The sequence below is a fragment of the Medicago sativa genome, chromosome 7 (genome assembly GCF_051527215.1).
Source record: "Medicago sativa cultivar Bolivia chromosome 7, Bolivia_mono, whole genome shotgun sequence".
NCBI classification, from domain to species: Eukaryota; Viridiplantae; Streptophyta; class Magnoliopsida; order Fabales; family Fabaceae; genus Medicago; species Medicago sativa.
In genome coordinates, this window is record NC_140755.1 from 50,825,361 (window position 1) to 50,843,116 (window position 17,756).

At 33.1% G+C, this 17,756-nt stretch overlaps 1 protein-coding gene and 1 pseudogene across 2 annotated transcripts; one reads left to right on the forward strand and one right to left on the reverse strand.

The window, feature by feature from the left end:
• Positions 1 to 83: 83 nt before the first annotated feature.
• Positions 84 to 3,399, reverse strand: LOC146906529 (uncharacterized; annotated as a pseudogene). Its single transcript, XR_015020421.1, has 3 exons — positions 3,030 to 3,399; positions 641 to 2,792; positions 84 to 545 (listed from the first exon to the last, which is right to left on the reverse strand). The product of XR_015020421.1 is annotated as an uncharacterized LOC146906529 (transcript).
• A 12,418-nt stretch (positions 3,400 to 15,817) lies between these two features.
• On the forward strand, positions 15,818 to 17,378 carry LOC146906530 (serine/threonine-protein phosphatase 7 long form homolog). The gene is made up of 2 exons (XM_085727693.1): positions 15,818 to 16,232; positions 16,439 to 17,378. Exons 1-2 carry the CDS (start codon positions 15,831 to 15,833, stop codon positions 17,213 to 17,215), a joined length of 1,179 nt encoding a protein of 392 aa, XP_085583819.1. The 5' UTR covers positions 15,818 to 15,830; the 3' UTR covers positions 17,216 to 17,378.
• The last annotated feature ends 378 nt before the right edge of the window (positions 17,379 to 17,756 follow it).

Consider the following 17,756-nt stretch of genomic DNA (forward strand, 5'->3'; position numbering starts at 1 on the left):
AATTTTGAAACAATTTTATTTCTCGACACTCAACAATTTTGTAATAATTTTTACTTAGAATCTAATCAAAACAAATTAAAATATTATTCAAAATGACAGCATCTAAAGTGCAGAAATAATATTAAAATGGCTTATAATATATAACAAGGCCGCCAGACAGAATTATAAACTTACAAAAACTAAGACGAAAAGTAACATTCAAGCATATATTCATCAAGATGTATGATCTATAGACGAAGACTACGTTAAAAGCTCCTTGGAAACATGCTCCATGGTAGGACGGGAATGTGGACTTTCAGCTAAGCAAGAAATTGTTGTCTTTGCAATGGATACTAACTTCTTAGCTATATGATTCATCGGACGAGGGAGACGTTGATCCAACTCATCCATCAATGGCATGGAATCAAGTGTTGAGTCCATGATTGTCCATTGTAAAGAGTTAGATATAATATCTCCAGGGTGTTTTCCATATAGTATTTCCAATGCTAATACCCCAAAACTATACACATCACACTTCTCATTTACTTCCATTGTGTATGCAAGTTCTGTACCAAATCAAAAGAGGGAAATAATTATGATTAACAAAAACTAATTACAATTTTATCATATTTCATAAATAGTACAGAGAAATAAAATTAACCTGGAGCAGCATATCCATAGGTGCCTGCAAATGAGGTCCAATTGTCTGAATTAGGATTAAGAAGCTTAGCTGTTCCAAAGTCCGAGACACGAGCCACATATTCTAAATCCAGAAGAATATTCTTGCTTGATATATCCCGATGAACAATTGGAGGTGAGCAATCATGGTGCATATAGCATAAAGCATTGGCTACATCTTTAATGACATTCACCCGCTTATTCCAGTCAAATGCAATTGCTTCTTCATCATCTTTCAAAATCTTTTCCAAACTACCTTTCTCAAAGTACTCGTAAACCAAAAAGGACAAATGTGAATGTGAACAGAATCCATATAGCTTCACAATGTTACGATGCCGAATTTCTGTCAGAGCTTGGATCTCACTTGCGAAAAATTTTAGATCAGAATTTTCCCTATTTGTTGTTGAGTGGAGTTTTTTAACAGCAACTACTTGACCTGTGGGCAACTCTGCTTTGTAAACACTTCCTTGCGCTCCTACTCCAATGAGATGCTTGTCATTAAACTCTTCTGTTGCTTCAATAATGTTCTCATACACCATTTTCCCATCAAAACTCCATATTGTAAATACATTTTTAGGAGCAATGTTGTTTCCTCCAACCTGGTTGTTTCTTGTGGTTGACATTTGGCATAAATGAGATGAGAATTTGAAACAAACAAATGCTAGCATTAGAGTTCCTGGTGCAAGAGGCAAAACTATCAATAAGATCACTTTCTTAATCTTATGGTTATGAGAACCCCTGCTTGGTTTTATGCAAGACTCCAAGCCAGAAACATTACCGCACAAGCCTGTATTATTTCTCAACACTTCAATTGAAGCGTTATTGAATACTCGCATGTTTGGAAGTGGACCCTCAAATTGGTTATATGATATATCAACAATTGACAAACTAATCATCTGATCAAAGGAAGAGGGGATATTTCCAGAAAGATTGTTATGTGAAAAAATTCAGTGTTTCTAAGAGTATCAGCTTTACAAACATTGGTGGTATGGTTCCATCGAAAAAATTCCCACTGATATCAAGACTTTGAAGGGCTTTAAATTTTCCAAACTCATTAGGAATATTTCCTCTGAATTTGTTTTGGCTCAAATTTAAGTTCCATAACTTAGGCAAAATGACAAGTTCTTTTCTGATGAAGCCATTTAGATTATTTTCTGCAACATCTAAGATTTCAAGTTCTTTTAACAATGCTATTTGTGTAGGAACATTGCGAGAAAGATGGTTGTTGCTTAAAAAGAGTCTACCCAACTTAGTCAAATTGCCCAACTCCTTTGGAATTTTTCCTGTGAGTTGGTTTGAAGATAAGTCAATTGAATATAAGTGAGTTGCTTCACCGAGTTCCGGCGGTATAAAACCTGATATATTATTTTTGGAGATGTTTAATTGCTCCAGGTTATGAAACTTCCCCCAATTGGCTGAAAGGTGACCATAAAAATTATTGTCATCCAATCCCATGAACTCCAAATTAGGGTATACACCCAAATCATCTGTTATGTTTCCATCAATATGGTTATGTTCAAGCCTAAGTCTAATAAGGCTAGAGCAATTCTTCAAACTTTTTGGAACTTTCCCGGTAAAATGGTTATCAAAAGCAATAAAGAATTTCAAGTTACCACCAAGACAAATGTTATGAGGCAACTGACCAATGAAATTGTTGTCAGATACATGGAATGTTTTCAAATCAGCAAGCATATTCAATTCCGTTGGAAATGTCCCAATGAGATGGTTTGCATGAAAGCCAAGATATAGTAAATGGCTCAAGTTTCCAATTGTAGGTGGGATTTTACCAGAGAGACAATTGTTTGACAAATCAATATAAAGCAAAGATCCCATCATTCCAATTGTACTAGGAATGAAACCAGAAAGTTTATTGCCAACAAGAAATAGTCGTTTTAAGTTCAATAACTTCCCAATTTCTTTAGGAATAGATCCAGAAATTTGATTTTTTCCTAATTGTAGACGTGACAATTTAGCCAAGTTTCCAATTGTAGGTGGGATTTCACCGGAAAGTTTGTTGCCTCCTAGATGCAAGTATGACAAGAAGGACAAATTCCCGATTGAAATTGGGATATTCCCTATTAGATTAGTGGACGAGATTTTAAGTACTCTCAAATTCTTTAATGCTCCTATTTCTTCTGGAAAGGTACCATGAAGAAGAATATTATAAGACAAGTGTAAAAAATAAAGACTAGTCAAATTTGTTATTATTTCAAATGGGATTGTTCCCGAGAAATTATTGTGACTAAGATCAAGATGAGAAAGTTTTGACAACATTTCAATATGAGGAGGAATACTACCATTCAAGAAGTTGACACTAAGATCAAGAATGAGAATGTTTGGAAGAGATGAGAAGTTAAGCCTTTCAAGCGTACCTTTCAATCCCATATTTGCGAGATTTACATTAGAGACAGACAAGGAATCTTCATTACACGTAATTCCATTCCAGTTGCATGAATTATTGCCACTCCATGAAGATAACAAAACTTGGCTTTGGTTGTCAAGACTTGCTTTCCACTTCAACAAAGCACTTGCTTCTTTGCTTTGTACAGTGGATGAAGCTGAAGGAATAGTAAAGGAAGAACCAACCACAGAATATGAAGGGTTAGTTATGAGTGCACAAAAGTACATTGAGAAAAACAGCCAAAAGTGTACACACTTCATCGACTCAAGTGTTGGAAATATGGGCACTTTGTTTTGGACTGAAGCAATAGGGTGAAATCTTTAGATAGTTAGATTTGGACTGGTTTGTTGTTTGTCAAGTGTTGCAGATATTTATAACTAAATTTTTTGTTGCTTCTATAACTAAAATCATAATACGAGAATAGCTATACCTATGCAGCTGTATTTTACTTTTTTTGTTGAATGTGTATGTTAATATTTAGTAGAGAATTGATATTTGAACATCTATAATTGTACAATTTATTGGACAACTTATAAAACTATGTGTTAATTTGATTAAGAGAGTGAAAAGGAAAATTATTATAAAAATCTCATGAATTGTTTTAAGTGTGGTTTTATAAATTGTCCCAAAGATTATTTAATTTTAGATGTTCAAATATCAATACTCTATTTAGTATATAGGTGAATTTTTTATTTTTTATTTTGCTTTTGCACCGGTTTCCGACCCATCAAAGGTAAACGACTAATCCGGCTCATGCGTAGAGGCATGGGCACTGGCCATTTGATTATACAATGAGCACAATTTGATTAGAAAAAGGTTAGATGAACCGAATAGAGTTCAAAAATTCATGCATCATCTTTTCTTATTATCGAATTGAAATGTAAGCCTAATTAATTAAAGAACTTTAAATGAAAATATTAGGGTAAATTTCCAAGCCCTGCATATATTTATCAAAGTTTTTAAGTTACATTGCTCCCTCCCTTCAAAAAAAAAAGTTACATTGCTCCCCGAAAGGTAATTACTATTGTCATGTAAAGACCCAACATAAAATAAGATAATATTTCATCTGGTCCTTTTGATAAGAATTTTTTTAAAAAAAATTTGACCATTTTTTAAATGATGATATGATCAACCACTTAATTTTTCTAAACATAATATAAATCAATGATAATGGAGTATTTATGTATGAGTAAATAAATTTGACCACTTGTGCAACCAACAAATACACAAAAAATAGGATTTCACTTTTGTGTCATTGGCTTTTAGTGCTTTTGTGTATTTGTTCATATCTCTCTTTTAATAAAATCATTATCTTTTATCTAAAATAATTTATTTTAATCATTCCCCACCATTATTTCCCATCTACAATATGCTAAAGATATTAATAACACCAAAATTTATGGCATTAAGTGAAAAGAAATCTTAACAAGTGAGAAAACTATTCAGAAAGAGAGAGTGAGATTAAGGGGAGATGGGAATATGGGATAGACTACCGTGTAGAATGGGAGCTAATCGGTGAAAGATACTTTGAGTGGAAAAGCTGAAAAGAGAGAGTTCTAAGAAACTTCCTAAAAGTCCATTATCAAATCAAATATTGATAAAATCAAAAGCATGGGCCCAATAAAGTGTCATTACAATAAGAGAAATGTTACTCTCCCATCTATTTTTGTTCATTTACGTCCTACGTAAGTTTTACGTTCTATGTAAGTTAACTCACGCTGAAATATACATATATGTGTGAGTTAACTCACATTTAAAATACACATGTGTGAGTTAACTTACGCTCTGCTTTTTGACAGAAATGAGCAAAAACAGATAGGAGAAGAGCAATTACCTTACAATAACCATTATGTGTGTTTCATTATTGGGTAAAGTGTAAAAAGTAGATGAAATTGTTAGGGAAAACCAAACATTAAAGAAGGGTTGGAAATATGGACCGAAGCGTTAGAAATATGGACACCATGGAATCTATAGGGTGAGGGCTTAAGAAACATTGTAGTGTTACGGATTATAGCTGACAAATTTTTTCTACGAGATCTAAACTCATAAAATGAGAATAGGTTCAATTACATGCAAAAGTTTAAATTTTAGGTTCATTGAATAAATAACGTATGTTGTTATATTATATATAAACCACGTATATCATTTATATTCAATAAATTCAAGAGATAAATTTTTACTTATAATAGTGATCTAAATGTGTAGTTGAAAATTTAATGACATGGTTATACATTGAATTTAATTATGTACTATGGATTGAAAGTGTTTTTATATTGTCAATTGATAATAATCCTTAGATCATTAGACTTGGCCGGTTTTGACGTGAGTCAAAAATTCATCTTGAGTCATGATGATCTTTGTTTGGTTATTGAATGTCGATATAGCAAGTTGCCGAGGACAGTGGCGGATCTTGAATTTTTTTAATGGGGGTGCCAAATATTTTCAGAATATATACTAAACAGTTTTAAGAAATCAGCAAAATTATTGATTGGTTTAGCGGTTTATTTTCCTGGAGCAGCCAGAGAGAGTAGTGGTTCGAGTCCCCAAGGGACCTCTATTTTTTTTTGAATAATATACTATTAATACAATGGAAAATATAAAATATACTATTAATACAATGGAAAATATAAAAAAGATGGCATTGAGGACCAAACCCACGCCCTTAATTAAGGGGGTTTCTGAGTTCGTCAAACCACTACGGCACCCATGTAACATATGAAATCTAATGCATAATATGATAATTATATTAAACTTGGGGGATGCAGTGGCACCTGCAGGTCCCCCACTAAGATCCGCCACTGGCCGAGGAGGTCATAGCCTCACCTTTGTTTTGGGTGAGATTCAACGGTGAAACGATAAGGTTCACCGTAGGACTTTCCAAGTTGTCTGTTGCAAATGTTATTGCGTTGGAAGAGTGGTCACTAGATGTAGGGGCGTTCTAAGTCTCGGTGAGCCTGGGCAGTTGCCTGAGCCCTGACCCAAATTTTTTGCAATTTCTTATGTAAATCCCTCTGAATTTCTTGTATAAACCCTTATAAATTGGACAATATCTTTAAATTTTTTGATTATTTGCTTACAATTTCTTATGTAAACCCCTATAAATGTGTTGCAATTTTTTTGCCCAGACTTTATAATAATCCTATACGCTTGATAAAGATATCACGGAAGTTCCGGCTACAGCCGAAAACGAATGATGTGGTTGAAGTACCGTCATATCATTAGGGTTTTGCTGATTCATTGGGGGAGATGAATAAGACGTGGTTTGCTTAATTTCTTTTGTTTCTCCTTCCTTTTGATACATTCAATTTTTAAGAAACTATTCGTTAATTACCTTATTTTGTTTTGTTTCTTCCTTTTTTAAGAGAAACAATTATTTTTTCATCCACTATTTTTTTGCTTTGTTTCTTCCTCTTTTAAAGGAGCCAGCTACATTTTTTAAATCAGCTCGTTATTTTAATAGTAAGTGGAGGATAAAGTTGATCAATAGAATTCCAACCCAACAAATGATGTATTCCTTTATATATGGCATTATTCTAAGAATATTGATCTTCCCACTTTAAAAATTGTTCCACACACTATAAAATGACTCAAATATCCCCAATGAAAGTTAACGGAAGTTTGAAATTTGACGACGGCAATTAATTGTCATTCCACGTCTTTTTTGGTCAAGTAGTCTAGTGGCTAGAACTCACACAATTAAATGTATATAGATTTTTGTTTGTTTAAAAAAACCAAAGAAAAAACTCCAAGAAGTGCTTTAATTTGGAGCATGAAATGTGATTGTTGCCGTGTTCTTCTTCTTTTTTACTTTCTTAGACAATAGTCATCTTTAAGAAAAGATATATGCTAGCTGCCAAATATATAATATATTAAACATCGTACAGAAAATATATAATATATTAAACATCGTACAGAAAATATATAATACTAAACAATGAATCAATTATTTTGCCTGATTCGTAAAATAATTAAATTTAAGGTAAATACAATGAACTTTGATAGTACCTTTTCCTCCTTGTGAGTCACGTTTGCTACTTTTTATAGTAATCAAGATTATGAATATTAGAACCTATTATGAATACATTGCAAATAATAAAATTTCATGCTCTTATGCACTTAAGTGCCGTTGGTTTTTTTTTTTTTTTTATAAATAGTTGTAGATGTGGAACGATAGTTAACTGCCATCGCAAAAGAGTAAACGAAAATGATAGTTAACTTTCGCGAGAGACATTAAAGTGTGTGGAAGAGCAATTTTTAAAGTAAGAAGAGCAATTTTCCTATTCTAATGGCACTTTATGAAGTTTTCTAGAACTCTTCTTTCTTGGGCTCTTTTGTCTCACTAATTTCCATGCTTTGGTTTTGTAAATATTTGATAATTGTTGTTTTCAACTTTCCACTCAATGTGTCTTTCGGTGCATTCTCATCTCCCATTCTACACGGTGTAACTCATCTCATTCGAATCTCACTCTGTCTTTCTTGATAGTTTCCACACTTTCTATGTCGGTGATTCTCAAAATTGAATACTACGTCATTTTATGTTTACTTTTTGAGTAAATGATCAATCTCTCGAAATTGTAACTTCTTGCGATTACTTCTCTAAAATTTGTGAAACATAAAAAAAGCCCTTTAATTTGTCGATCAAATACCTCTTATGTTTGTTTTCGTCATTTGATCTTATGACTTGACGGTTAATTATACATGTGCTACCGAAGCTTATGTCACGTCATAGAGAGTAATAAATTATTAATTATTTTATTTTTGTCTAAAATCTTTGACGATGTTTAGTTAAGTGGATGTTTGTGTTTTTTTTTTCTCTTGTTAAATAGCTTAGCTAAAATTGTTAAAGCACCCTAGTCAATCTCACATCTTGAATCATCTACAATAGTGTCTTATATGTCCCAACTGTATTATTGATTTTAGGTGTTCCTATTAAAGTATGGAATTTTGATATGGAATTTTTAATCGAATCATTACTAGTCTCGGATGTTTTTGTTCTAAGGTGTAATTCGATTCAATAGTCTTCCTTGAAGATTTTGAATCGATTCATTTTGCTTCTCGCGTATATGTTATTTGCTCATTGATTCATATTAATTTTATCTATACTATATATAAAGAAAACAACCCCTTTCAGCTCTTTTGGGCTGACTTTTTCTCTTTTCAAAAATGCCCTCAATTTTCAATACAAATAATGTAATCCAAAAATGCCCTCAATTTTCAATACAAATAATGTAACAAATAGATAAGAATAAATTTATATATTACAATAAGAATTTTTCTATTCACACCCCATATATTTCTGATAACACACAAATTTTCTTAAAAGTTTTTTATAATACCAAAATCGCCATTTTATATAAATTCTCTTAAAACCTTGATTTCATTCATTGTCACTCTCTTTCACCCACAAACGATCAAACAATCCTGATGTTCAATCATTCTCTCTGAAAGATTAAAGATTGATTGAAAACATTTTTTTGTCCATACTCGATTGCATATAAGTGAATTTCTTCTTCTTTTTAAATAGGCTTATTTGCACTTTTGACCCCCTATCTTTCCAAAACTTGCGGTTACAACCCGCTAACTAATTTAAATACAAAACAGCCCCCTAAGTATTGAATCTTTGGCAGTTTTGGCCCCCAACGCTGACGTGGCACCCTAAATGAGGTGCCACGTGTCTTTTTTATTTATTTATTTTTTGGCCTTGGGGGGCCAAAACTGCCAAAGATTCAATACTTAGAGGGCTGTTTTGTATTTAAATTAGTTAGGGGGCTGTAACCGCAAGTTTTGGAAAGATAGGGGGCCAAAAGTGCAATTAAGCCTTTTAAATAATGCTAATTTCAATTTTTTTTCTTCTTGTTTGAATAGTATCAGTCATCATTTACAAATCATGATTCAATTCAAATGCTTACCTATGCAGTTTTGAATCGATTCATTCTTCATCCGAAAAATGCCTTATCAATTCAGAGTTCTTCATATTCGTATCAATCTTCACAGTGGCGTATCCAGGACCCTGGGCCAGGGGGTGCGAACAATTTAGCTTCATTTAATATTTATTTTATATATTTAACTATCATAAGTAATAAAATCATAAATTTTAATAAATATAATCAAATTTATTACATACATATCTTACATATATTTCCATGGTGGATCGAGTATGGGGCAATGTAGAACGCGATAAGGTTGAACACATTAGAGGTTTTTAAACAGATTTCAAAACGATGTAGAAAATGATCATTGTTGTGGTAGCGAATATGTTATCAAAAGAGATAAATAGGGAGAAAAGCATGTATGAATGTTTGTATGACTAACTCATGAAATATTATGAAACTTAAACCAATCAACTAGTTAATAACAGGTAACCAGCAAAATCCATATGTTAAATGTTAAATTAAATTTTAAATTTGAAACGAAATTAGTTTATATTTGATTTAATTTAAAATTTGATTCAAATTTTAAATTAAGAAGGATTAAATTGTGTTAAAAAATTTGAACAAAGTAAATTTAGAAGAAAAAATTACACCGATAGATAATATTTATCATGAGTATACTAAAATATATGATGAATGTATATAAAATATTTGTCCAATTCATATATGGATGGTGTATAATGACATAAAGGGGTTGTAGTGACCAACATTTTCTGTCAAAAAGTGTTTTTCTAAAGTAATATTAACGTTACAAAGCCCAAGTCCATAGTAATATATACATACATTTTAACCCTAATTACTTAGTTACTTATGGAAGAAAGCAGCCGCCACACACAGTCAGGCCACACTTCTTTTATCATGTTTGCCAACTACTAGTTTAAAAAGAAATCACTATGTTCTCTTCTTCCTCAGTCGTGCCTCACTTCTTCTTCACTTCTTTCTTTTAAGTTCTTTTCTTTCTTTGTAAGATGAAAAGTGGATCAGTGCAAACAGATTTTTTCAGGGTGTGCAAAGTGCAAATAACATAGGATTATATGTGTAAATTTTTAAAACTCAGGGTGTGTAGGTGCACACCCTCATCACTACCTAGATCCGCCCCTGAATCTTCATAGCCTTCAGATTTCTTTTTTACACTATTTGAATCGATTCATACATTGGGTGATTCGATTCAAGTTCGTTATTTTAGGAAAAATTAGCTATTTTCACTAACACTTATATATATACCTCCACCGACTCATTTTCGTACTTACAGAATCAATTTTCAAATAAACTCGAAAGTCTCCAACCTCTCTCTTTCTACAACTTCTTCAGATTAGACACTTTTTCTAATAACTCTTGTGGAATTTGAGATATAGATCGTTTGGGTGCTATAGGATAATTCTAAGATTGGTTTCTTTCATGGATCTTGGTGGAGCATCAAGGATCTAAAGGACAAACAGGTACTTTTCACCTCCAAAGTTAATTGTGGAAGTTGTTTCTCAAACTTTCAAGGTTCAATGGGATTGAAGTGGAGATATAGCCAAGAAGATTTCTCCGAGTAGAAGATCGAAGGATTGGCTTCAAGCTTGAGATTCGAAGACCTTGTGTATTTTCCAATTTCAAGAGTGTCTAAAGATTGGATCGCTGTGTTTTTTCTTAGCATAGAAGATTGAGAATCGAAGGAATATTTGTAATCATACACATGTAAAACATTTTCAATATCATAGTATAAGTCCGTAGAGGAGGCGTTTTTTATGGTCGGATTTAAGCAAGTGTACCAAATCATTTATCAACACTACTACAAAATTGGGAAAATATAGCGCCTCATAAATAGCGCTTTTAACACTAAAGCGCTATAAATTAAAACACGGAGGTCTTAGCTAGCGCTTTTTTGAAAAAGTGCTATCTATCATTTTAAGTATATATAGCGCTTTGTATTGAAAGCGTCAGTATAGATTAAATAAAAATAATAGTTATTTAAATAAAAAACATGATTAATCGTATATGGCACTTATTATGAAAAGCGCTATATATAAATCAACCTTAAATAGTGCTTATAGGTTAAAAAAAGCGCTATTGTATGCTTGAGAAAGATAGCGCTTATAGGTTAAAAAAAAGCGCCATTTTATTAACTGATTTAATGTACATTAACTAACAGTCCCCTGTTCGATCCCCTGCATAGCATATTTCAAATATTTTTTGAATTTTTATGAAAAATGGATTGCATCTTTCAAAAAAAAAAAAATGAAAAATGGATTGCAGTAACTAATAGTCCCCTGTTCGATCCCCTGCATAGCATATTTCAAATATTTTTTGAATTTTTATGAAAAATGGATTGCATCTTTCAAAAAAAAAAAATGAAAAATGGATTGCAGTAACAAAACACACCTTTTTTTTTATAAAAAAAATTTGGTACAAACCTTTTTTAATTCTTTTATCATATATATAACAAACATTTGTTATATATATTATATATAACAAACTAAATCTAAACTTTAAAAAAAAAAATCTAAACTTTTTCCCAAAAAACAAATCCAAACTAAAAAAACAAATCAAATGTCCTGGTCCCACTAAATCCTACTTTTCCATAAATCTTACTTTGCATGTTGCGTTTTTTGTTTTTTTATTTATATTTGAAAAAAAAAACGCTTTATACACTAACAACAAAGCGTAACTTCTTTTTGTTATATACTCAAAAGTAACAAAGAATCCCAATTTTAATGGAAATCCCTATTTTAATGCATCCTAAAGATAAAATAAAAACTATAACATAATTTTCATGAAGTTTGCATTTTTTGTTTTTTTGTTTATATTTGAAAAAAAATGTTTTTTTTTGTTACACAAAAAAACGCTTTATACACTAAGAACAAAGCGTAACTTCTTTTTGTTATATACTCAAAAGTAACAAAGAATCCCAATTTTAATGGAAATCCCTATTTTAATTCATCCTAAAGATAAAATAAAAACTATAACATAATTTTCATTAAACGTATTTTTTAAAGCAATTAATAACATAACCCAAAACTACTTTACTCAAAACTTTCATTAGATCGTGTGCAGGCAATTCAGTCCAGAACCACCACCTCTATCGATTCATTCATCACCAACCACCTATATCTATCAATTCATTCATCACCATCACTCGCTTCCTTCGATCTATTCCAAAACCATTACCGTCTCTTTTGATTCATTCTAGAACAACCACCTATATCTCACTCTTAATTGCGGTGCATCATATCGTCGCTGCCGTCGATCAGTTACAGCTTTTTCAATACTCAATTCTTCATCTCAGGTACCATCTTCATTCTTTCCTTACCTCAATTTAACTCAAATATTCTTTAATTTTTTCATATTTTCATCTGGATATTTTAGGTTTTCAAGGTTCAAACTAAATTTAAGACTGCACTGTTAGTGATTAGGATGAATTTGACAATCGAAAATTCAAAATTTTTGTTTGATGAATAATTACTGAAATTTGACAATTGTTTATTAAAGATTTTGGGTTTAATTAAACTCTACACAACCAGTAAGATGAATAATTTTTCTTTTAGTTCAAATATTTTTTTTATATATATATATAAACAATAACACTTTTTGTGTGTGACTAAAATTATTTTCTAATAAATTAATTGAATGATGTGATAATACGATATACACTATGCATATGCCTTTTGTATAACCTACTAATCAATTCCATAATCATCCATCGTGACTTCTACATGGCATACCAAATAAACTAACTTATACAATTACTTATTATTTTATTTTTTGTAGTGTCCTCGCCAAGAAAATGGTATAGATTGCGGGTACTTTGTGATGAGGTTTATGAAAGATATTCTCATTTCAAAACTAAATGATATTCCAAAGTTGGTATGTTTTTTTTATATTAAAGTATAATATCTATGTATAATTAAGTTTATTAAGTAACATGGTTATTTTTAATGTTATAATATATACAGTACATTGATGTTCCAAGTGTGTGACATACTCAAAAGATAAACTAATAGAAATCTAAGAAGAATGATGTCGGTTCATGATCAGCCTAAAAGTTATATGATTTTTTTTTTATAATAAGGTGAGTTTAATGTTTCTAAATATATTTGCTAGAAGTGGTAGTTGTTTTAATTTATAATCTTGCTTTAATTTGTACTCATGATCAGTAGTACTTTGAATTTATCTCTAATATAATATAGCGTTATTGCTTAATGGCGTTTTCTGGTATATATTCAGGTGGAGGAGAGTGAACGAAATTTGGAAATGAATGATGATTTGCGTGCTTGTTTTGGATAAAAATGTTGAGAAGACCAAGAAGATAGATGAAGACTGCATGATACCATAGAAGATTTTGATCTTTATGTCAACCAATTAGTTGTAACTCTTAGAGATATCCATGTTACCGTATTAGAGGCTATACATTTATGACTTTTATGCTATATATACATACATTTTTTATGATATGGTTATGTTTTATTTGATAAATAATAATCTCAATTATAATGTTCCTAAATTATATACATTTCCCTTTAAATTTCAGACTTTATATATATATATATATATATATATATATATATATATATATTACTTTAAATTAATAAAAAAATGCTATCTGGAAAGGAATTTTTTTTTGACAAAATTAAAATAAAATAAATGCTTTTCCTAGCGCTTTTTTTCCTTTATAAAGTGTTATCTAAACCTATTGTTACATAGCGCTTTTAAAACAAAAACGCTGTTTTTAAACTTGTCTTAGATGGCGTTTATTTTTGAAAGCGCTATCTAAGGAGAACCTTTGCTAGCACTTTTTGACATAAAGCGATATATAAACCCTGCTATAGCTAGCGCTTTATACAGAAAAAAAGCGCTATATTACCTTTACCAGCGCCATTTACAATAGCGCTCCAAAAGCGCTACCTAAAGCAAAAAAAAAGCGCTATATAAGCTCATTTTTGTAGTAGTGCAAGTAATAAAATTATAAGTAGAGTATTGTATACACATGGGGTTTCATTCCAACTACGCAATTCATGTTACTTATTTGGGAACAATAAACAATAAAAGAAAAGACAAAGGGAGGTTTTTCAATTTAGTCTATTTGTACCAGAGCAGGAGTTTAGGAGTTAACCTATTTTTGATTATAGAATGTTAGCGACAGTTAGGATTCTTTGAATCTCCTCTATTCATTTGTTGGAATAAATTAATGGTCAAACATTATTCATATAATAATTTTATGTTTTCTATCTAAGTGATGAGTTCGTGTAGTTTTATTTCCTACCAGCTGTCGAGTTGCACCTACTGATCACACGAGTCTATACGTGTGGGGTCTTACTCTCTTAGAGGTTGGGTTTATTCCCCTCCACCTGTTGAGTTGCGACCTTACACTGGAGTTTCTACACAGGTTAGTGTTTAGGGTCGTCAATCATGTAGGGAGATACACTCTTTTACGCGTAGAGGTACGTTTGGGTTCTTACTCTCTCAGAGGTATTAGAAACAATGACGGATATTAGGGTTCCTAAAGGTTCCTAAATTGTGATGACACCTTGTCATTACGTAATTTTATATGTATTTTCATCACAAAAAGGAGTTCACAGAAGACTCATGCAGCAAAAAGAGCAGAAAAACTGAAGGAAACGCAAAGAAATAAAACGTGTCACGATTTGGTACAAACGTGACACGATTTGGGAAGCACAAGAAGCCTTGTTTCGACATTAGGAAAACGTGTCACGATTGGTAAAACGTGACACGATTTGGTGAAACCCTAATTCAGTTTCTTGCTCCAGAAGGTAAAAACGTGTCACGATTCACTTAAAACGTGACACGATTTGGGCGATATTCTGTGCCTATTTATGCTGAAGTCTATTCCAAAAACAAGGGTTACGAATTCTAGAGAGCCAAGTGCGATTTTACAACTACAAGGAGGACCAGGAGGACGATTTCTTCATCTTCCAACCACTTTGTGTATGTTTTATTACCTCTAATGATTATGTTATTTGTAAACATTATTATGAGTAGCTAAATCCATTAGAGGTTAGGTCTGAGATGATTCGTTGTAACCCTAATTGAGATATTATGTTGTGAAACTCTATTTATTGTGAATGATATTCTAGTCTTTATTCAATTCAATTGTTCTTAATGCTTTTTATATCCTGATCAAATATAAATATGATTTTGTGAGAATGAATGACTACTGACCATAGCTTTCTACTTAGACCTATTGAATTGTTCTAATAAACATGGTTAGTCTAGGAATGGATAATCGTTTATTAGTGATGTTAGGTTAACGTGCTTTAAACCTTCAAAGATTATTAGACCACCTAAGGGATTAGGGGCTGTAGTTTAAGGAGAGGGTCCTAACTCAAGGGATTGATTAGGACTATTTTGTTAACTATCGTGGGATTAGAAGATCATTCATACGAATAGGTGCAACATAACAATTAGGGGAACATAGATGATTCGAAAGACCTAAACTCATCTCTCTCTTATTCTTGAAAACCAATTTATTTTTAGCAATTATTTTTATGCAATCAAACCAATCTACTGCCTAGTGGCAAATCAAAATAACCTTTATACATCCTAAAATACAACGTAGTTGAATTATTGAGATTAAAAACAGTCCTCGTGGGATCGATATTTTTACTACTTCGATAGTATTTGGTGCACTTGCCAAACGTCTATCATACGCCACTGTGCCTCACGCTTTGCTGATGACTTTATGTGAGAGGTGGCATTCCGAGACCAGCACTTTTCACATGCCTATGGGGGAGATGACTGTGACTTTGGATGATGTCGCATGTCTTATGCATGTCCCGATTGAAGGGCGGATGTTGGGCCACCGGAAGAAGATGCTGATACATGAGGGAGAGGCACTACTGATGACTCACTTGGGTGCGTCGAGGTCGCAGGCAGAGAAAATCTGCAATACTGAGTATGGTGGATACATTAGTTATCCTAAGATGAGGGAGTTTTATACGACGCACCTTGGTAGAGCCAACCTTTTGGCGGATACACAGGATCCAGAGGAGCTGGAGGAGTTGGAGAGGGTTAGGACTTATTGTGTGAAGTCCTACCTTCTATACTTGGTTGGATGCCTGTTGTTTGGGGATAGAAGCAACAAGCGCATCCAGTTGATTTATTTGACGACTATGGCGGACAGCTACGCGGGGATGCGTGCTTATTCATGGGGAGGGATGGCACTTGCATACCTGTACGATGAGTTAGCTCAGGCTTGTTTGCCCGGAGACAGGCAGCTTGGGGGAAGCGTGACACTGCTCACTGTAAGTAAAAATTAAATTTAAATTTAATTTTTTTTGTTAACTATTATTATTTTGTTATATTTTGTTATATTTTTTCGTTAACTTTAATTTTTTTTGTTAACTATTATTATTTTGTTATATTTTGTTATATTTTTTTTGTTAATTGTAAATTTTATTTTTTTAGTTAACTTTAATTTATTTATATGTGATTTGTATGGTTTATGCAGGCATGGTTTTTGTCGCACTTCCCTAAGTTTTACACTGTTGATCCAAACCCGGACTACATTGAAAATTTACCGGTTGCGGCGAGGTGGACTCTTCAGAAGGGTCATGGAGAGGGGGCCACGTATCGGTCATTGCTTGATCGCATTACGTTTGATGACGTATGCTGGAGGCCGTACGAAGGGCACAGGGAGTTCCAGCCTTTCGAGGAGGTATTTTGGTATTCTGGCTGGATCATGTGCGGCGACCGTAGGGTGTACCGTCACCTGCCGGAGAGGGTATTGAGGCAGTACGGATACGTCCAGTCGGTACCTAGACCTCCGACGGATGTTCCAGCGCTGACACCGACTGAGATTGTGCAGGCCTTCTCGGACTTCCGCACTCACACACTTAAGGAGGCTGATTGGGGTGAGCAGGCAGGAGAGCAGCCATGGCGTATGGCAGAGGGCTATGTACGATGGTACACGCTTATGTCTCACCCTCAGATTTTGCCACTTCTTCCGGGAGATGTTCCGAGGCCTCCAAACGAGGAGCAGATCGTTGCAGAGCAGTGGGAGCGGTACGAGGCGAGAAGCTCCCCTGACACCTATGACATGGTTAGCGGCGCTGTTGCCCATGCTGATGAGTTTTTGGGTCAGGAGGTGATGAGCATGACCCCTCAGCAGTTGTATGCGGCCTTGCAGGATGTTAGGCAGCAGATCGCGCCGATCATTACCAGGAGGAGAGCCCAGAGACCGAGGAGGAGGCACCAGCAGCACCAGCATGACCAGGACCAGCAGTAGGATTAGGACTGCTAGTATTTTTAGGATTTATTTTTAGGACTTGGTGTATTTTCATGACATTTGGCCGTTTTGTTAGTACTTCCAGTACATTTTGTTGTTACTTTGTTTGGATGACATTTTTTTATGACAATTGCTCGTTTCCGTATTATATTTTCAATTTCAATTATGTTTGTAATTTTATTTGACTAGCTTTATGGTTTGGCATCGAAACAATGTGTTTACAATGTGTAAAAACACATGTAACAGGTTCTGCCTTCAACAGGTTCTGCAAATTCTGGCTTCAGGACGACTCGGCAGTTAACTGCCGAGGAAATGATGAAACCGGCGGTAGTAAACTGCCGAGGTTTTCTTCGGTTCTAAACTACCGAGGTATTCCTCGGCACTTAACTGCCGAGTTTTTTAATTTTTTTTTTGTTTTATTTTGTTTAGAATAGAATTGTGTTAGAAAATTATTAGGAATTCTTTAAAAATTATTTTATGTTATTTAAAATATTGCGATAGAGTGAATTCGAATAAATATTGCGATAGCTTGAATTCGAAT

What these genes read in the sequence shown, in the direction of transcription:
- LOC146906530 (XM_085727693.1), top strand. Translation starts at nt 15,831, where the DNA reads ATGACTCACTTGGGTGCGTCGAGGTCGCAGGCAGAGAAAATCTGCAAT. An exon ending in GAAGCGTGACACTGCTCACT is followed by an intron (nt 16,233 to 16,438) that starts GTAAGTAAAAAT and finishes TGGTTTATGCAG; the next exon opens with GCATGGTTTTTGTCGCACTT.